At 37.5% G+C, this 22067-nt stretch overlaps 1 protein-coding gene, 1 long non-coding RNA gene, 2 other non-coding genes and 1 pseudogene across 4 annotated transcripts; all 5 read left to right on the top strand.

Annotated features, from left to right (window-relative positions):
* The first annotated feature begins 316 nt into the window (after positions 1-316).
* On the top strand, positions 317-14434 carry LOC114421259 (annotated as a pseudogene).
* A 1209-nt stretch (positions 14435-15643) lies between these two features.
* Positions 15644-15732, top strand: LOC114368776. Its single transcript, XR_003657412.1, has one exon. It is a non-coding gene; the product is annotated as a small nucleolar RNA SNOR75 (small nucleolar RNA).
* An 88-nt stretch (positions 15733-15820) lies between these two features.
* Positions 15821-15893, top strand: LOC114368708. Its single transcript, XR_003657393.1, has one exon. It is a non-coding gene; the product is annotated as a small nucleolar RNA Z105 (small nucleolar RNA).
* Positions 15894-17569: 1676 nt separating this feature from the next.
* Positions 17570-18226, top strand: LOC114421270. The gene is made up of 2 exons (XR_003668516.1): positions 17570-17666; positions 18000-18226. It is a non-coding gene; the product is annotated as an uncharacterized LOC114421270 (long non-coding RNA).
* A 1537-nt stretch (positions 18227-19763) lies between these two features.
* On the top strand, positions 19764-21518 carry LOC114421248 (oxygen-evolving enhancer protein 1, chloroplastic-like). Its single transcript, XM_028387101.1, has 2 exons — positions 19764-20125; positions 20626-21518. The coding sequence occupies exons 1-2, from the start codon at positions 19895-19897 to the stop codon at positions 21382-21384; spliced, it is 990 nt and encodes a 329-aa protein (XP_028242902.1). The 5' UTR covers positions 19764-19894; the 3' UTR covers positions 21385-21518.
* Positions 21519-22067: the final 549 nt, after the last annotated feature.

Genomic DNA, 22067 nt, shown 5'->3' with positions numbered 1-22067 from the left:
GCAGTTTTATTAGTTTTCTTTATTTTTTTTTCTCAATGTTAAGTTTTTTGTGATCAAAGCTAAATTTGTGGCAGAGCTGGGTGTATTTTTCCAACTGAAAAAACCGGATGAAAGTATTATCAAACTTGCGTGGGTTTTTCCACCGTTGTGATATAATGGGATTTTTATCAAAGTTAACGTTGTTTCTTGGATTCTTAATATGTTTTCTAACAAATTGTTAATTTTTGTTATGTTCTGATAAGTAACAAGACTGATTTATGTTCTATCTATGAAGTATTATTCTGGCATGGTATAAACTTTTATTAAAGTACCTTTCTGCTATATTCTTTGACCTTAGATAAGAAAAATGTTTAAAATTGAGAAACAAAGAGACCTAAAGGATGCGGCGACGTGAGAAGTATTTCAGCATTGTGAATATAAAAATAGCTCTATGTAATCACCTCCTCTAGTCAATGCTCAAAGCTGTGAGAAATTACTAGGTACAAGGTCTAGCAACAAATGAAAGAGACCGAGGACAAGAAGTGAGAGTGATGTTTTTTCTCGAGCGATTATTCCTAAGGACGTGGCATCATTGCAGTCGTCGAATGCAATATATGCTCCATGGAGGTTCTGAAAGGCAAACCACAACGAGTGGGTGATAAAACGAATCTTTGAAATGGAATAACCAAATATAACTATGTAAGGCGTTATCTTCAGTGGTGAGCTGGCCCCACGAGTGGATAACTAAATGAAGAAAACATTGATGTTAACGAGATGCTTGGCAATGATCCGAATATAAGCAAGCAAGCGTCTTGAAGAGTTTGAAAGCCAAAATAATGTGTTATAGGGTTGACTGTAAAACCTGTGGGGGGGATGTGGCAATCACTTGACCACTCTCTATGCAAGCATTGATCAGGGAATGCACTGCACGTGCCGCTCCTGGCTCGGTGTTGTCACACGCACAACCACCACTCAGAAACCTACTCAATCCAATAACTCCTCCCAAGGTAATTAAACCTTTTCAACTTGCTCTTGCTCAAAGGTTCAAAAACAGCTATGCTCGTTTAATCAATATCATTAGATTCATTGCTAACACACGGTAAAAAAAAAAAACAACAAAACAAGAGAAACGATGTTCTTCACTATTTTTAGTGATTTTGAATAAAGCAAAATGATTATGTATATTTCTTTATTGCATGAACATACAATAACGTTGACGATCGACTTTGAAAGTGGTTCAACTTTTTTTCTTTTTTTGAAATGTTCATCATAGAGTCCAAGAAACAACTGATTTAAGAGGGAAGAGTAATTGAAATATAAAACGGTTTGGAACAAACATAAGTACATTATCTAAAAAAACTTTTAACCAACAGACACACTAACGTACTAAAGTGATTTATGATTATGAAGAAATGCCTTTTTTATTATGTAAATGCCAATTCGTTATGGACAATTTGGCATGGAGTTTACCCTTTCTTGTAAATGTTACTTTTTGTAGGAAATGGGAATTCTCAAAATTAATGAAGCTGCGTTGGATTTTGATCTGCAACAGTTCTTTTCTTGTTATTTGACACATGCAAATGAATAGAGATCGCGGTAGTAAAAAGTATTAAGGAGGTTGGTATTAATAATGTAATGTAGGGATGGTCATGTGAAATTGACCAACGTAGACCAACATTATTTTCTATGTTAATGGATCTACTAATAAAGAATAAATTCCTCTGCTCTTGTACCATGTGTTCTAACATCAAATGCTTCAAATTTGGTCAATTTAAGTTTTGGATTTAGGTATATTGTTTTTTATTCTCTGTTGTGGTTTTGTGCGTCACTTCTTTAACCCATACTTTGTAAATGTGGTTGTCTTCGAACCACAATGGGAGGGAATTTGGTGAAAGGAGAGAAGGAACAGTTGACATTTTGGATATAACAATAATTGAAAGGTTAAACTATAAATTTAATTTCTATATTTGAAATTGTTTTAGTTTGTTTTGCACCAATTTAAAGGAGAAGAATATTCACTAGAAAAGGTAGAATCTTGAATGAGGTCTTTGACTTTTGAGAAGCTCTCTTGGTCACGAAAGGTGTGTCTCCTGTCTCTACAGACTATATCACTCAAGTTAGTGATTGTGAATGGCAAGAGATGAATGAAAATTGGAATGTATGTACACCTTGTAGTACTTTCAATCAATGCTTGCCTTTTATGTTAATTCCTAACCACTTGTAGCATGTTTGTTTTAGCGTCTGCCTCAACGTAACATACATTCGGCCAAAAGTAGGTCTCTGTTAGGAACAAGGAATAAAAAAAGCTGGCTTCGAGGGCCAAAGACCTCCTTAGAGAAAGAAAAGGAACTTGTAGATAATTTTCATTGCTGCTTTATTACATGATTTTGGTATTTATAACAATTGTCTCTAACAGAATTTGACATTTTGTGTGCTACAGAATCATAGTGGCCTAGTGGATACACCCACTAAAACAAAATAGCAACAATGTGGCAGACAAAGCCAGCTCAGCTTTAATTGAGGACCATTAGATGTAATCCTTCAAATATCCAGGTGTGGTCATCTTCCTTGTGGATTTCTCCCTTAATGTTGGATGTTATGCAATTTTCCTATCATTCCCACCAGCATCGAAAAGTACCTTGTCCTCAAGGTTGTACACAGACTTCAATTGGTCCCAGTCCTCCCAAGTGGTGTCATCAGGTGATTAGCCCTTCCATTGAACCAGAACCTGCACTTTTGGATCTCCACTCGTTTGTTCGCGGCAGGTTCCTAATATGACCAAGGTAGTAACTATTGGTTGATTTATCAATAATGGTCTCAGGTAGAGGTAATGGTATGTTGGCCTTGTCTGCGGTTGAGTGAAAGGGTTTAAGCAACGAGCAGTGAAAAACAAGGTGGATGCGAGCACCTTCTGGCAATTCCAATTTATAAGCAGCTTTGCCGATACAAGTCAATACTTTATATGGGCCATAGTAGCGCTTGTTTAATTTTGAGAAAACATGAGAGTTGCCAAAAATAAATGCTTGTCGGTGAGGATAGAGTTTGACCATGACCCAATCACCTTCCTTCAAATTGGCATCCTTTTTTTTCTTGTCAGCATTTTGTTTCATGAGAGCTTGAGCCTTCAAGAGCTTCTTTCGAACTTCTGCAGAAACAGCTTCCATGTTCGTCAACATGTCATCATTGGCAGCTACGACAGATGTTCCCGCAAGATATTGTAGAATATTGAAAGGTTTCTTGCCAAAAGTAATTTTGTAAGGTGACATGCCAGAGCTTGAGTGACATGACGTATTATATGACCACTCAACCCAGCTTAAGAACTTTCCCCATGTAGATGGTTTGTTGTGAACGAAGGCACGTAGTGACTGTTCAATGATGTGGTTAAGCACTTCGGTTTGTCCATCTGTTTGTGGCTGATAAACAGAGCTCATACGCAAGCGAGTGTCGCTTAGCCGGAACAACTCTCGCCAGAATTGGCTGATGAACAAGGGGTCCCGGTCTGAAACCAGGCTACGAGGCATGCCATGAATTTTTCTGACAATCTCAATGAAAAGCACGACAACTGTGTGGCAAGTTGGAAGCATCCCTAAGTGAATCCCCTTGGAGAAACGACCAACAACTACCAGAATGGCGGTGTAACCGCGAAACTCTGACAAGCCGATAATGAAATTGAAGGAAAGGTCTTCCCAGGGTCTGCACGGTACCGGTAATGGGCACAACAGCCCCGCCATTTTTTGTGCTTCGTATTTAGTGTACTGACAATCTAAGCATGCTGCAACAAATTGCTCAACATCTTTTCGGATTCCTATCCAAGTGAAGTTTTCACTTAAGCGCGCCATGGTCTTAGTCACCCCTATATGAGCGTCGGTTGGGGAGGAATGATATTCTAGCAATAATGTGGGGATGAAGGAGAACCCAGAGGGTAACCAAATGCAACCATTCTTTAAGATTAGGTCCTGAACGACAGAGTGATCAGGATATGTTGTCGGTTCGGCGAGAATAGCTTGTTGTAGTTGAACGAAAGCCTGGTATTGGTGCAACTATTGTTTAAGTGTCTCTAAAAATGTCAACGAAGGTACTGATAAGAATAACAGTGAGCTCGCAGCAAGGTCTGAAATCCTTGATAAGGCATCGACGACCACGTTGGATTTGCCAGTCCAATATTGAATGGAGTAATCGTACCCCATGAGGCAGATTGGATACATTTGCTGCTCTAGAGTTTGGACCACTTGAGTTAACAACTCCTTTAGACTTCGATGATCGGTAATGATTGTGAATTGGTGACCCAAGAGGTAATGACGCCATTTTTTGACCGCCGTAGTAATGGCGAATAATTCTCTGATGTAGGTGGAAGCACAAAGGAGTTTGGGGCTGAATTGTTTACTGAAAAGGCGATGGGGTGCCCGTTTTGGGAGAGAACCGCACCCATGCCAGTCCTAGAGGCGTCCATCTCCACTATAAATAGGATAGTGAAGTCAAGGAGAAGCAATACCGGTGCCGAAGTCAATGCAATCTTTAATGTATCAAAAGCAGTTTGAGCAGCTGTAGACCATTCAAAGGGGTCTTAGGTTGTGAATTTTGTTAATGGAGCAGCTATCATGGCGTAGCCCCGAATGAATCAGCGATAGAAGCCAGCAAGTCCCAAAATCCACACAGCCCTCGTGAAGAGCGTGGTATTGGCCATTGCTGTATGGCTTGGATCTCCTGCTGGACTGGTTCGACCCCTTTGTTGGACACCACGTGGCCCAAGTACTCCACCTGGGTTTGGGCGAAGGAACATTTCGAGAGCTTAATGAAGAATTGACCCTGCAATAGAACCTGGAAAGCCAATTCCAAATGAAGAAAATGATCATTGAAGGAGCTACTATAAATTAATATGTCGTCAAAAAACACAATGATGAAACGACGAAGGTATGGGCGGAAGAGGGAGTTCATTGTCGCCTGAAACGACGAAGGTGCATTACACAAGCCAAACGGCATCACGGTGAACTCATAGTGACCGTGATAAGTTTTGAAGGCAGTCTTGATAATATCATCCTCATGCATCAAGATCTGGTGGTAACCTTGCAAAAGGTCGAGCTTAGTAAACCACTGTGATCCGCCAAGTTCGTCGAGAAGTTCGTCAATGGTTAGGATCGGAAAATGATCTTTTATCGTGATTGCGTTCAAAGCTTGATAGTCAACAAAAAATCTCCAGGTGCCATCATGCTTCTTAACAAGCAATACTGGTGAGGAGAACAAGCTGGTACTAGGACGAATAACCCCTCGTTGTAACATTGAATATACTTGAGCCTCAATCTCTTGTTTTTGGAAATATGGATAACGGTACGGACGGACATTCACTGGGTTCGAGTTGGGAAAAAGGTGTATGTGGTGATTGGTAGGTCGGGAAGGAGGTAAGGTAGTTGGTTGTTGAAACGGAGAATTGAATTTAGTGATTAAGGTTTGAATTCCCGACAACAATTGGGTGGGTGAGGCCTGGTTGGAAGGAAGCTCAGTGGAAAGGATGCGAATGTGAAATAAGGCACTGGCTCCGCTCTTGTGCACTAGACGGCGGAGTTGGGGTGGTGTAAGGAGGGAAAGGTTGGAAGCAATATCACCTTTAAATTCAATAACGCGTCCGTCGCGAGAGAATTTCATGGATAAGTCGTTATAATCAGTTAGCACCGACCCAAGAGATTTAAGCCATTGAACATCTAATACGATGTGAGCACCACACAAGGGTAGGACATGCAGGTCAATATTGAAAACAATGTCCTTAATATGAACGGCAAGTGTTGCACAGACATGGCGACAATCAAGGTGGTGTCCATTACCCACCATGACATTGAGAGGAGTTGTGGTTTGCGTTGGTAAGCCCAATTGATGGGCCAAGTGTTCCTGTATGAAGTTGTGGGTACTGCCCCCATCAACCAGGATCACTACTTGGTGATCTGCAATACAGCCCAAAAGACGTAATGTTTCCGGGGCCAGGTGACCCGAAAAGGAGTATAGACTTATCTGGGTCTGGGTTGGGTTACAACCATCAGGCGGTTTGGGCAATGGGTCTATATTAGGGTCCGATGCGAGGCCACCCTCATCATCATCTGCAATCAACAAAAATACCTTAGAAGCGCATTTGTGGCCGCAATGATATTTTTCATTGCAATTGAAGCAAAGGCCACGTTCGTAGCGCAGGGTTAGCTTCTCGAGAGATAATCTTTTAATGGGCACCGAGGGTGTTGATTTTGAAGTGTTGGCCAGAGGGGACGAGGAAAAGGAAGGGGTGGAAGGTGTCGGAGGAGGGGCCGATGCATGTGGAAAAAAATTTAGAAGTAGAGACTGAGTTTGGGTGACCACGGAAGGGCCGACGAGTGTCAAGGAATTTCTCTTCCTGGAGCCGAGCTAACCCAATTGCTTGCACCAACATCAACGGTTGCAGAGCCTGGATCTCCCGACGAATTTCCGATGACAGCCCAAAAATGAAACAGCTCAAAAGGAATGGTGGCGGCAACCTAATGATACGATTCACAAGGTCTTCAAACTCCGAAAGGTAAGCACCGACTGAACCCTTCTGTGTCAATTTAAACAATGCACTTGTTGGGTCTTCATACTGGGAAGGGACAAAACGAGTTTGAAGTGTGTGTAGGAACCCTAGTCAGGATGTGAGTTGCCCATTGCTAGTCATCCACTGGAACCAAGCAAGGGCACGACCATCCATGTAAAAAGAAGCAATGGTGATACGCTCGTGTTCAGGGGTAGTATGGTATTCGAAAAATTGGTTTATTTTGAAAATCCACCTTAGAGGGTCCGTACCATCAAACCCACGGATTCCTACACGAGTTCCTACGATTCTTGGTTGCTTGTTGAGAGACATTTTAGTATGTTGAGACTACATAGCCTTTCATGTTCTGGTGGGTTGTGTACCCAATATTGTTTAGGCCAGGATTGCCATATTCTATTAATCACACTTGAGCTAACCTGTTTACTTTGAGAATAATAGGTCTCACATATCGGTTTAGAATGTAGTTCTTTGCTTGAAAATATTCTATACGTTGGTCTCGACATGAAAAATCATTTACAAATTAATCCTACCATTTATTAAAGTTATAAGGGTCTTGTAATTTTTTCATATTGAAACAAAAAAAGTGATATTTCAAGTGTATAGACTAAAATGCTTTAGCAGAGATCAAAGACAAACGTTTTTTCATCTGAAGATTTAAGTGTAGAGTATATACGAACAAAAATAAAATGTAGTATCAGGAACTAAATTTTTAATTTGCCGCAAGACTTGCTGTTATAAAACTAACGTTTTCTAAAAACCTGATCAAGGGAATTTATCCACAAATTGCATCTTGTAATCGTCCCTTATGCCCAAAACCATAGCAGTGCTAATAGGATATATTATTGGCAATTTGACTCAAATTCTCTTTGCAAATCATTTGATAGTGAGTCACCAAACGAGCGAAAAGCAGTAATTGATAAAGAAATTCCTACAACCATCAGTCACATTCTCAAATAATCAATGTAAATTGATCCATTCAAAGGAATTTGAAATAGTAAGGTAAGTGGGGTTTATTTGACCTTTGTTGCTCTTCTTGGAACTGTCTTCCCAGCCTTTTTGATATTTGTTCACATTCTCACGTGCCTCAATTTGAAAACTTCAATCACTTTGAACTAGTGATTGCAACGATGTACCTTACAGTGGTTGTCTACTCAATAAAAGCAGTCGTAAATTCAACGGAAGTACAACATGATAAATATAAATGAAGACATGGCTCTCTTGGTATTTTTCTTTCTTTTTTACTTAATTTTTTTTTTTTGTTGGAGACTATACGCTTTACTCTCTAAAATATATTCCTCAATTATAGGAAATCAATTCCGGGCGTTAACAATAATAATGCAAAAATTCACACTACACTTGCATATGTATATCAACCAACTTGCTATTATATACCATCTGTTATATATGATTTAATATCGCTCCTGTTTATACAATTATACCAATTGAGAGAATAGCAAAATCAACAAACTAGTGTCACGTGTCCTAAGATTATGAGCTGAGACGATTATAAACAATCTCAGATCCATTACGTTACACTTAACCGGAAAGATTTGTTCTACTCTGCACAGGCTTCACCTAATGTCTGATTTTTAATCAATTTCACTGTGATTATTCTTAATCAACTGTAGACAAAAGGGAAGTTCATTATGCATCACGATGAATAACATTTACTTCCTTTCTTGTAGAGTAAATATAGGAAAAGGCTTTATGAATTCCATGCTCTCACGTGGTCAATTATCAATAATATTTCATTGGCTAACTAGCTTAAGAAAGATGATACCATGTAATCTTGGTAGGAAAGCGAGCAAATTGAAGGGCCCCCTTAGGTCTTTTACAGTTATTTCGCTTGTTCTGTGTAAAATAATGCTAAAATGATTTATTAAACTAAGCAAAGAAACTCGGTACGTGAGAAAATGAGAATTTTCATTCCTAAACTAAAAGTACTAATCTATTCCATCATTTGCGCAAAAGTAACAACCTGGTTGGCAAGCAATGTTATGCTATATGTGCTAATGAGTGAATATTGTCTTTCCAAAATGAAAACTAATCAATGGCACCTCCTTTTTGTTGAGTCCATTTGCCATCTTAAGTCATGAGAGAAAGAGAGAGAAACAGTAGGTGATAGTGAGATTCTGATCTAATTCAGAAAAGAAGAAAGAAGAAAGGAAGTTCAGGCAAAGGAAGGAAAAGGATCCTATGGAACCCCTTTTTAGGAATTTGGTATAGGTCTATTTGTCCGTTTTGAGTTTGTGGATTCCATACTGTTTCACCCACTCTTTTTACCTTCTTATATTAAACTTTTATTTGTTCTTTTCGGCATAAAACCTCAACACGACACAAAAAGACGATTTCTTTTCATTCTCATCTTCTATTTTTTGCAATTGGCTTTGCTACTCAAGTCTACTTCTCTACAATACGTGCTCTGTCCCCCTCTCTTCACATTTTATTTGCCTCTAAACTCTGACATTTGCTTAGTTTTCAATGTCTTTGGAATCCAGTTCAACTGAAATTTATTTGTATTATTTTGATTTTCTTGAATCTGACTCTTTAGTAAGCTAGTCTGAGAATTCCGGAGAGTCCTAGTTATTTTATAGAGAAAATGGCAACAGGGGCACAACTGAGCTCGAGAGGGCAAGCATGGTTAGATGAATAACTCTTTTTTCCCTCACTGTCTCTGAATCACTATTTTCCTATTCCAAACGAGACCATATGCATAACAATTCTTTCATGCAGGTTTTGCACAATTGGATTGCCAAGTGACATTGTGATTGAAGTGGATGACATGGATTTCCATCTTCACAAGGTGAGCTTCCAATATCATACTCATACGAATATTCTTAATTCTTATGTTATGTATGCATGCACACCCAACAATACTCTGTACTTTATTCTCTAAAACTTGTCCATGTGTCTCGACATGTTTCATTTCAGTCTCCTCTGATGTCAAAGAGTTGAAAGCTTCACCAGCTAATAACTAAGCATGAAACAAATCATTCCTCAGAAGCTGAAGAGAAAGAAAAACACTGTCACTTGGTGTTCACAGACTTTCCCGCACGGCTCCTACACCTTTGAATTAGCCGCGAAATTCTGTTTCGGCGTCAAAATCGCTTTATCCTCTTCCAATGTGGTTCCTTTGTGCTGCGGCGAAGAGTTTCTCGAGATGACGGAACAACACTCCAAAGAAAACCTCATCTCCAAGACGAAGACCTTTCTCTCTCACTCCGTGCTCAACAACATCAAGGACTCCATTGTAGCATTAAAATCCTGCTAGCGCTTAATGCCTCTCGTTGATACCTTAGGCATCGTGCAGAGGTGTGTCGATTCCATCATCTCCGAAACATTGTTCAGGTGGCCGGTGAGCGATTCCGCTTCCACGTTACTCCTCCTCCACACCAACGGAAGAAGAAGCAGAAGAAACAGTGAAGATGGTTCTTGGTTTGAGGAGCTTACGCTTCTAGGTTTACCTGTGTTCAAGCAATTAATTCTCGCCATGAAAGGATCTGAGTTGAAGCCAGAGATAATCGAAACCTGCTTTATGCAATACGCAAAGAAACACATTCCAGGTTTATCGAGGTCCAATCGGAAAGCCTTGACATTATCTTCTTCAGAAACGGAACAGAAAGAGCTACTCGAGATTGTGATATTGAACCTTTCATTGAAGCACTCTACGCCTTTGAGGTTTCTCTTTAGACTGTTACGAACCGCCACCGTATTGATTGCTTCCGAGGCATGCAGAAACGTGATGGAGAAAAAGATAGGTTCGCAGCTCGATGAAGTTACTGTAGATGACCTTCTCATACCTAGCTATTCCTATCTAAACGAAACTCTATATGATATTGATTGTGTGGCGAGGATTTTAGGTTATTTTTTGCAAGAAGAACGAAACGTTGCTGCAGTCGACGGCCTCGCTCCGAGATCGGCGACACTGATGCTAGTTGGAAAACTCATCGACGGTTATCTCTTGGAGATCGCTTTCGATGCGAATCTGAAGCCGTCGAAATTCTACGATTTTGCCATCTCAGTTCCTGATCTAGCGAGACGTTTCACGATGGTCTCTATCGTGACGTAGATGTCTACCTCAAGGTACCTATAAGCTATACGTATAACATATTGCGTTACGAGTTTCCATAATTAGTTATTGAAAACGATAAATTTGGATTGTTAATTAATAATTGCAGGCTCATTCGTGGGTTTCGAAATCGGATAGGGAGAAGATTAGTAGAGTGTTTGACTGCCAGAAGCGTAAGCTAGAGGCGTGCATGCATGCTGCACAGAATGAAAGACTTCCACTGCGAGCAGTGGTTCAGGTGCTCTTCTTCGAGCAGCTTCAACTGCGACACGCCATCGCCGGAATGCTAGTGGTAGCAAAGGAGCCGGCGTGCCATTCGGCGACGATGGCGGAGGAAGAGGAGATGGAGGATGATAGTGGAACGGGGAAGCGTGCACGTGGCAGGTGATGGTGAGGGGGAATCAGGTGCTTTGCTTGGACATGGATAGCATGAGGAGGTGGGTGCATGAGCTAGAATGCGAGTGCTCCTCAATGAAACGAGTAATTGAGAAGATGAGCCCACGAGATGGTGGGCCTTGGCGGGCCTCGCTCGCTCTTGGAAGGAAGTTCGGTTGCAAGTTCAAAACACAGGTATGTGATTCACAGGATTTGGTTTCTTTGTTGTTCTTGTTCCAGCTGTCCCTGTGTTGTCCCTTCGAAAACCATTTTCATGATTTTTAAAATTAAATCGCAACCCTCCAACTTGACTTAATCTCAACCATTAGGGATGTGTATCTCTCTTCACAGATAAATGAGTTATTCCCGCCTGGATCTGGCTTCTTGCCTAAATCAAAGCATCAAAGCAAGTGTCTTCTTCCACAAGCTAAATGAAGTGTTTATGCAAGAGTGGGTTCAATTCTTTTACCTTGTGGCTCAGACGATTAAACTCAAATGGTTATTTTTTTCATCCTTTTACCATCTCTCTTCTTAAATCCAATTCCTTTGGATGTCGAAGGCTCCATAGCATACCTTGTGGCTTCACACGTGGAATCACAAGGACCATGTGGTGGTTGGTTCAATCGAATTTCAGCCACTTTCTTGTTAAGCTCTAACATCCCTTGATAAACTAAAAAATATGCTTCTGGATAGTCAAATGCCTCATCGGCCAATCTCATAAGCATTGGACATAATTGCTTATATCGATTTGAACTCTCCAACCTAGGATCAACATCAATTTGCCTCCCACTATTATCATTGTATGTATCACATCTTGCTTCTTGTGTCCACCGCTTCAGTATATATTTGTTTGGAAGAAGCTTGACATCCTCGTGGAATAATATTCTCAACAAGTGACAACACAATATTTCCTATTGTTCAAACTTCCTACAACTATAAGTGATTGTCAATTCTCCATTCTCAATTTGGGATTCATAACTAACTCTCCACTCTCCATTTTCATCCACCATTGTTATCACATATTCACCATGAGCTTCCATTTCTTTTTTTTTTGTAGATATTTGTGGCAGTTATTAGATCCCACTAACTTTAAAACAAATTGAACATGGGAGGAGTGTACTCTTGCAAAAGTTGTCGAATCATAAGTGAACTTTGTATGAACATTCTTGGCAACTTCTGACGCATCTCATAATCTTGCTTTAACTCACTATACCGTTTTTCCTTGACAATCCTTTCAAATTGCTTGAAGAATTGGTTGATGTTCAAATTAGGCCTTGTGCAACTCTTTATATTTGAATTTATGCTTTCACTTAGTTGTGTACTACGCATACCAAGCGTAAAAGCATACTTCATATAACACGCTGCCTATTTTTCTTTGATTTGGTAGGCGGAGTTCAACCACGTGTTTTCTTCTACATTGTATTTCAATAATAAGATTCTCCATGAGGCTTCAAAATTAGTTTCTTCCTCATTATCATACATACACTTTTTGAAATCAGATAAGAAATTTGATCCATCTTTCATTAAATTGCCAAGATGTTTGATTCCATTTTGCATTATATGCCACGTGCACAAACCATGCTTTGTCTCTGGTATAACCTCCCGCAATGCTCTTGCCATGGCATGGTCTTGATCAGTGAAAACAGTTTGTGGTCTTTTTTTGCTATGTACCTACAAAAATGTTTCAAAAAGCCATTTAAAGGAGTCAATTGTCTCATCATACAATAATGCAGCCCCAAATATCACCCCCCCTCTGTAATGGTTAAAGCCTGAGAAAATTGCAAGGAGACGATGATCTCCATTTGTACAATAAGTGGTATCCAAAGAAATCACATCACCAAAGCATTGCTAGTCAAATAACATTCTTGCATCAGTCCAAAAGATATTTGTTATTTGCTCTTCTTAATCAATTTGGTATGCATGGAAAAATGAGGGATTATCTATGAGTTGTTGTTGGAAATATTGTAGCAAACACCCAGCTTCACCATAAGCCATATCTCGCCGCCTCTTAGAATTCAAATAATTCTTTGCATCTTGCATGGTATACCCTAGATTCTCTGTACCTCCTACATATTTACTCATCAAATCAAACGAGGCTTTTTGTTTAATCCCTGCATCTTCTGCCACTTCAAGTTCATATGCTTGATTTTCAGTTATTCTTCGTTGAGAAACTAACATATGCACAATTTCTGGTGGATGGAGTGGGTGATTATGATCATAAAAAAAATTCAATCACTTTATATTTCTCATTGAATTGTTTAACTTTCATACTTGCCATACACCCTGTTCTTGTCTCAACTTTTGGATTGGTCGTTTTATGATCTCTTTTATCAAATTGACGTACGCCCTCCTTATAACAAACATATTTATAATGAGTAATGGAACCATCTTTCTTACTCTTGCTTGAATTCTTTTTTCTAACTCCAAAGCCTTTCATGCCTCCATAATCCGTCCAAAACAGATATGCCTCTTCCAAACTATTGAATTCAAGACCAAGTTTGATAATCAATTCCTTTGGATCCATCAATTAACTCCTGTAAAAAAAATTAAGTATCATATAATAACAAAACATATATATAATCTATGGGAACTACTGCGATTGTGCTCTAGGAACTCCAAAGTTCTAACCCTGTTTAGATAAATTTTGAGTAAGTTTATTACAAAATTTTACAAGCTGAAGGGATAACAAAAGAAATGAAAAAAATTAACGTAAAACAATAATAAGCAAAAGAAAAATCCCAAATCAAAGACTAACAATTAACATTATCCAATGTAAAACAATAATTCCAAAATCTACATTTTGATTTAGAATGACAGTGAAAAAACAAGGTTTTGGAAAGAAGCAACAAAGCCACTGTTTCGGAGAATTACCTTGTGTGGACAAAGATAAAAAGTTTTAGTAAGTTTTCCTTTGATTTCAATTGAACCCACTCTTGCATAAACACTTCATTTAGCTTGTGGAAGAAGACGCTTGCTTTGATGCTTTGATTTAGGCGTGAAGTCTTATCCAAGCTGGAATAACTCATTTATCTGTGAAGAGAGATACACATCCCCAATGATTGAGATTAAGTCAAGTTTGAGAGTTGTGATTTAATTTTAAAAATCATATAAACGATTTTCAAGGGACAGCGCATGGACAGTTGGGGAATGGACAACAAAGAAGCCAAATACGTGATTCGCATGAGCCGGCAACGGTGGTTGACACACGCGAGGGCAGGCCGCACCGTCGTCCGCATCGTGAATAGGTAGCACCAGCACCGTAGCATAACACTAACAGCTCCCTCATGGCACGTGATAATATGATCGGGCTTTGGAGCACGGGAGAATGGGTCCCGCTGGCGTTTCGGTGGAATTGCACGTTTGGCATTTGTTGCCGATGTACTTATGATATGATTCAGTGGAATTGTTCACTGTGTGTCTCACTCTGAATCGAATCCAATCCCGCCACGTAAATTTTATCATAAAAACATAATAGGAAATACTGTAAAAATTGAAAACCTTGATCCTCTGCGCCAAATATTTGGATGACTGAGTAAATTGCTGAGTTACAAGAAATCAAGGATTCGTCTTGAAATTTTAATTATAGCGGTAAGAAGTGTAAAAAATGTTAATTTATCAATACTTGAACAGTCCATACACTCAATTAACAAATCTCTATTGGTGACACAGTCCAAGTAACTAGTCATTTAATTGCTTCTAATGAAAGTTTCTCCATGCTAAAGTGGTGACCCGAATAACTGGAAGTACTTGTGGTCGCCAAAGAAAGGAAGTTGTAAAGCTTGAAATTAATGAGTTTTATTCTTATTTATATAGTATTTAATTATTTATTTTTATTTTATTTGTCAAAAAAAATCTTGATATAAGGAATCTTCATGTTCACAGATCCATTGTCATTGTTTACTCATTTTAGTCCATCACTAAGTCAAAACATCGACTCTAATATAAATTGTTTGAAAAATCGAGGGAGATAAATATCGATAGATTTACATCAATGGACTATAAGTAAATCATATAAATAAATTTGATATATGTAAACATATTAATTATTATATCAAAATTAATTGTCATAAGATTTATTATCTAAATTTATATGCAAATTAAATATACATTAGAAATTTTAGTGTTATATATAATTACATTAATTATTTTATAACATAATTAACCTATTAACTCAGTTGGTTAGAGCGTCGTGGTGTAACATTTTGAAAAAAAAAATTAAAAACAAAACCGTATGGCCCACTTATGGATTGAGCAATTCATAAGCCTCATACGGATTATCAGTTTTACAAAAAGATAAAATGGGAATTGCACAAGTTATACTGGTGTACCAATTTATTTACATGGTGCGCGTAGCAACACCCTTCTACGGAACATTTTCTTTACGCGGTCCATGGGCAATGTTCGGCCCAATTTGTCCCGGCCAAGGCCCACTAACTAATGTTTTACACAAACCCTAATACCTCGAAACGGAACCGGGTGGCCTATAAAATTGAAGCATATTCTGAAACTTGAAGGAACCATGGCCACCGTTTCTTTCAACGAAAACTAGCTTCTGTATTTATTCTTCTGTTTGTGAAATATGTTTTTGTCTTCGTTACTTTTTATATTTACTCGTCTGATGTTTTCGATTTGATTATTTTTGTTTTGACGGAGGAACAGGATGTGAGTTGTGGTTTTCTCTGTGATGATGAAAACGATGACGAGTCTGATATGATATCCATTCCTTACAATACTGACGACAAATCGAGGCATTTGTCTGAGAGGATTCCACTCTTTCTCCCGTCCTTTATATTTGGGTTGTTTAATTTTTTGCGCGTGGTTTGTTGTTTCGATTGTTTGTATTTTTTTGAAACTAGGCATGGTGATGATTGTTTATTGTCATCTGATGATTCATTTGATGAATACATAACCTCCTACTCATTCTGAATGCCTATTGTTTTTTCGTTTTAGTGTGCTGTCTTTTTTATTTTTTTTGTTTTTTTAATATTTGGAGAAGGTAGAGAAAGACGTTAAGGTGGCGGTGATGAGAGTGACAATTTTTTGTGATGAGATTCTCTATGATTGTATTTCAAGCACTTTTGAGCTACTACTGTCTTTCTCTCTTATATTGCATTCCTGGATAGTTTAATTCAAGGTATCGTCGACGGTCTCCGATTCCTGGACCCTTTTAGTCTGAAGCTCTACTGATTTATGAATTATAGTTTGATTGGATGGTGTAAACATCTCGTAAATACCACTATTTTGGATAAAAATAGTTGAAGAATATCTCTTATTTGATGGAATAGAGAGAAATCTAATGTATTTATATGAGATAAGTAAAGATGTTAAAATAGACATGATTGAAAATATGTGAGAAATAGTATAATGTCGGCTTCGAAATTTTCAATTTTTCTCTACCAAGCCATTCAATTTCTTCCAAACACAATTCCTGCCACTCCCAAGTCTTCTGGAGAACTCGGTTTTATGAATTTTCTTACTTTCTTTGTCTTAAGTTTCTGGCTGATCTGGGCTGTATATATCTTCCCAACTGAAATAATTGGAAGAAAGTATTATCAAATTTGCATTGGTTTTTTCGCCGCTGTGGTAATGACGATATTTTATTGTAGTTAACGGATGTTGGATTCTTAATTTGTTTTCTAATATTGTTTTGGTTATGGTTAGATAAGTAACAAAACTTGTTTATGTTCTCTCTGATATTATTCTGGTGTAGTATAAATTTTGTTACTTATTTTTTCAATTTGCAAAGCAGTCCTAAAAGTACTTAGACATACAAAATTATTAAATACGAAATTTCTAATGATAGCAAAACATTTCTTCCATAACAACTCCATTTGATGCCTTTTCAAATCTTCTTTTCATAATTTTCTTACTCTAAATGTCTTAATTCTATAAAAAATACTGACTTGCGTAAATTACAGATGGAATAAGGTAAAATGCACAAAGTATTCTAGCCAATCAATGAGTGTAAAATGTTACGAGTATCCATGAGGATATGAAACACACATCCCGAATAGGATATTAAATCCTTTTATTACAAAACCATCACCAAAAAAATTATGGAAATGGGATGGTTAACCTAATTTGGGGATATACTTACAATAGTGTCTTTCTTCTCTCTGTATTTTTTCTTCACTCCACAAAAGAATAGTGGATTGCAAAAAATCCTAAGCAATGGGATCTAACCTTTTAACTTTAGTTCTCCAACAGTAATAAACTTATCTGGTTTCCGTACATCAACCTGGACCTTTACGATGCAAAATCTGTTTAGGGCTACGCCAGCATACCAAAATAAAAATATCTTACTACGTTTTAAACTTTCGTTGACTTTTTCTGTTATTTAAAATTGAGAAACAAAGAGACCTAAAGGATGCGGGCGATAAGAGAAGTATTTGAACATTGTAATTCTAAATTTAAAAATAGCTTTATGTAATCAGCTCCTCTACTCAATGCCCAAAGCTGAGGACAAGAACAGAGTGATGTTTTTTCTTGAGCGTTTATTCCTAAGGATTGTAAGAGTGGGTTACAAAATGAATCTTTGAAATGGAATAACCAAATATAACTATGCAAGCATTGATCACTTGACCACTCTCTATGCAAGCATTGATCAGGGAATGCACTGCACGTGCCGCTCCTGGCCCGGTGTTGTCACACGCACAACCACCACTCAGAAACCTACTCAATCCAATAACTCCTCCCAAGGTAATTAAACCTTTTCAACTTGCTCTTGCTCAAAGGTTCAAAAACAGCTATGTTGGTTCAATCAACATCATTAGATTCATTGCTAACACGCTAAAACAAAAACAAAAAAACAAGAGAAACAACTGATTTAAGAGGGAAGAGTAATTGAAATATAAAATGGTTTAGAACAAACATAAGTACATTATCTAAAAAAACATTTAACCAACAGACACACTAACGTACTAAAGTGATTTATGATTATGAAGAAATGCCTTTTTTATTATGTAAATGCCAATTCGTTCTGGACAATTTGGCATGGAGTTTACCCTTTCTTGTAAATGTTACTTTTTGTAGGAAATGGGAATTCTCAAAATTAATGAAGCTGCGTTGGATTTTGATCTGCAACAGTTCTTTTCGTGTTATTTGACACATGCAAAGGAATAGAGATCGCGGTAGTAAAAAGTATTTAGGAGGTTGGTATTAATAATGTAATGTAGGGATGGTCATGTGAAATTGACCAACGCAGACCTGCATTCTTTTCTATGTTAATGGATCTATTAATAAAGAATAAATTCCTCTGCTCTTGTACCGTGTGTTCTATCATCAAATGCTTCAAATTTGGTCAATTTAAGTTTTGGATTTAGGTATATTAACCGTTTAGACTGTGAGGTTATTTATAAAATTCATTGATTAAATTTTTAAAATTACTAAATTAAAGAAAAATAAGTAATTAAGTTAAAAAAACAAAAATAGATAATGCGTAGTAGTGAAATTCATTCAATGTGTGAGCAGAGAGATTAAAAATAAGATGGAAAAAAATAAAAATAAATATAGGAAAATTTCAGGGAGAGAATTTAATAACGTGTCCTTTTTATCTTTTCTTCCTTCGTGTTTAATAAACATGACAATGAGTCGGAAATGGATACGTGCTTCTCCATCCCCACTTCCTTAAGATCATCCCTGTATCTATTTCATCTCTAATAGATATGAAATTTTTTTCACCGTCCCCGTTGGGTATGGTGTATATTCATACCATATTTGTACCCGTCCTATAATTAAAAGAAAATACATAAAGAATTTTTTTTAAAAAAATTAAACAAAACTAAATACATTATTTATTCAAGATTCAAGTTTTAATAATTAAATTGAATAAAGAGTATTTTAATAATTATACGTGTCGGGCACGGGACACGCGTGAAAATTATCCGTCAAGGTTGAGGTGAGGACACAATGGTACCTATGAATATGACTTTTTTGTCATGTCTAATCCTTAAGTTCTCTTTCGGGTTCCTAAGCCAATCTTATGGACTAGTTTATTTAAGTTTAAAAAAGTAATTTTAAAAAATAAATTTATATGTATTTTTTTAAGAAACAAATATAATTTGATACTTAAAAAAAAGCAAAAAATTATTTATTTTTAGTAAAAACAGTTTAGACAAACACATAAAAATTTAAAAAATTACTTACTTTATTTTATTTATTTATAGGAAAATAAGCTAAAACAAATGGACTTATATCTCCAGGTGAATATTGAATGTGTTTGATTAAAAAAGAAATAAAGAAAAGATAAATAATAATAATAATAAATAATATAGTAAGTTCTATAATTTTTAAATTGCACTAATAATTCTATTTTCTGAAAATTCACAAACGCATCTTTTTTTTATCGTTACAATAACTTCTCTTATAGAAAGTGTGTTAGTACAAATATATAATGGAGCGTCAATATAATATTTTTAAACATTAAAGGGATGCTAATCGAATATATAAGAGTGTGTGTAATGTTTTCAAACATAAATGAGATTAGCTAAAAAAGAAAGTAATATTATGCATAATTTGAAAAAAAAAAAAGGTATAGAAAATGAGAGTGTAATTTGCTTCTTTTTCTTAAAGTTATTTTATCCTAATTTTTATTCCTCTAAACATCCAAAAGAATAAAGGGGTAGAAGAGAGAGAGATACTTGTTGGAGATGGTCAAAATTAATAACTTGATTTGAGACTGAAACATATTTGATCCGAATTGAGAAGATTCCAACGTGGCAACAAGAAAACCATTGACATTAGCTTGAGTCATCCAATAAGAGTTGGCCTTACCCTATCGGAAATCTTACTCACAGCAGAGCCACCAAATACTTGTGTTGTGTCGATTCTCTGCCATCCATCACTCACAAAAACCACTTACAAAGTAGTACTACTTGGTTTCAATCAAAACAAAAACTCACACTTTGGTGGCCACAGCAACAATAACAATGGCAGCCTCACTACAAGCTGCAGCTACCTTCATGCAACCCACCAAGGTGGGCATGGCCACTCGCAACCTCAAATCTACACAATGCATTTCTAAGGCTTTTGGCTTGGAACCCGCTGCAGCTAAACTCATTTGCTCCCTTAAGCCCGATCTCAAAGATTTTGCTCAAAAATGTGTCGACGCCACCAAAATTGCAGGATTCGCCCTTGCCACCTCAGCTCTCGTTGTTTCTGTATGTCTTACTTTCCCTTTCTCCCTTAATATGTTGAATTGTTCTAATACAAATAAAACCAACATCAGATTTTGCAATCATAATATATGAAATCATATCATATATCTACATGCAGAACCACAACAACCTGCGGCTTCAATAAACTACACAATCGTAGCATATGATCTTAAATATCTCTAATTTACTTATTATAATTGAGATGTCTTAACTTACCAGTTCATCTAATAATTTTGTGATGCTTGTTGAGTGGTTAATTTATTTATTAAAATTGATACTGCATCTTAATTTACTAGTTCATCTACTTGTTTTGTGACCCAGTGGCATCATGCATGACTAAGAAAGAATGTTGTGCAATATTGTACATGAGAAATGTTATTTGAACTTACACAATAGAATATGCAACAAAATGAGAGAAAGAAGTAAGAGATGTAACAAAAGATGGCAGGGAAATAGAAACAAAAATAGTTGTATGAATAACAAGGGTGATTGTATACATTCAGGGAGCGAGTGCAGAAGGTGTTCCAAAGAGGCTAACCTTCGACGAAATCCAGAGCAAGACATACTTGGAAGTGAAGGGAACTGGAACTGCTAATCAGTGCCCAACCATTGAAGGTGGAGTGGACTCATTTGCCTTCAAGGCAGGGAAATACAAGGCCCAGAAGTTGTGCCTGGAACCAACTTCCTTCACGGTGAAGGCAGAGGGTGTGGCCAAGAATGCCCCGCTCGAATTTCAGAACACCAAGCTCATGACTCGTCTGACCTACACCCTGGACGAGATCGAGGGTCCCTTCGAGGTTTCATCCGATGGAACGGTGAAATTCGAGGAGAAAGACGGAATTGACTATGCTGCTGTCACTGTACAGCTTCCAGGGGGAGAGCGTGTGCCATTCCTCTTCACCATTAAGCAGTTGGTGGCATCTGGGAAACCAGACAGCTTCAGTGGGGAGTTCCTAGTGCCGTCTTACCGTGGTTCCTCTTTCTTGGACCCCAAGGGAAGGGGTGCCTCAACTGGTTATGACAATGCTGTTGCTTTGCCTGCTGGTGGAAGAGGAGATGAAGAGGAACTTGCCAAGGAGAACAATAAAAGTGCTTCATCTTCCAAAGGGAAAATCACCTTGAGTGTCACCAAGTCCAAGCCTGAGACTGGTGAGGTTATTGGGGTGTTCGAGAGTGTTCAGCCTTCTGATACTGATTTGGGGGCTAAAGCTCCTAAGGATGTTAAGATTCAAGGCATCTGGTATGCTCAGCTTGACTCATAGACCTTTTCTTAATGTTGTAACTCTACTTTCTTGTAACTCAATCCACGGTCTTGTGACCCCAGTTGGCGAAGCACTCAGAGCGTTATCATGTGTGTATATTATAATGACTTCGATTATAATGCTTAAAATTAAAATTCTTGTAACTCTACTTTTCTCTTGTCACAGTTATTAATTATCAACGTATACGTGTTTCTGGTTGCCCATGAGTGCTTATTGTTGTTCGGAATATAGCTTAGGTTGTAGGAATAGGAAACAATCGCCTATTAGAGAGTCTGCCATTACTTTTTTTAAATGAACTGAATGGCATGCTAGAGAGTCTGCCATTGAAACCCGAAGTTGGGTCAGTTTCTTCAACCTGGATATTCTGATATGGTGGGCAAATTTACAGAAATGGGGTAATTAAAAAAAAAAATAGACATTCTGAAAAGTATTTTAAAACATGACTTACTCATACCATCTAATATTTTCAAGATCTATTTGTTCCTGTAATTAAAAAATTACCCCATTTTTGTATATTTGCCGATATGGTGTTATTCTTTCCTACTTGGTATGTATAATGTGTTGGTGGATTGACAACATAAGAAAACAAATGTAAGTTCATCCTCTGCTCTGGTTCACAGAAAATTGGAGAAAAGAAAAGCTCAAACCTGTTTTTAATCTGAACTTTTACGCATCTAAAGGTT

This window comes from Glycine soja, chromosome 1 (genome assembly GCF_004193775.1).
Source record: "Glycine soja cultivar W05 chromosome 1, ASM419377v2, whole genome shotgun sequence".
In the NCBI taxonomy this organism is placed as follows: Eukaryota; Viridiplantae; Streptophyta; class Magnoliopsida; order Fabales; family Fabaceae; genus Glycine; species Glycine soja.
This window is presented reverse-complemented; position numbering and strand designations above follow the sequence as displayed.

Coding starts and splice junctions, on each gene's coding strand:
- LOC114421248 (XM_028387101.1), top strand. CDS start 19,895: ATGGCAGCCTCACTACAAGCTGCAGCTACCTTCATGCAACCCACCAAG. Junction 20,126..20,625: donor CCTCAGCTCTCGTTGTTTCT/GTATGTCTTACT, acceptor GTATACATTCAG/GGAGCGAGTGCAGAAGGTGT.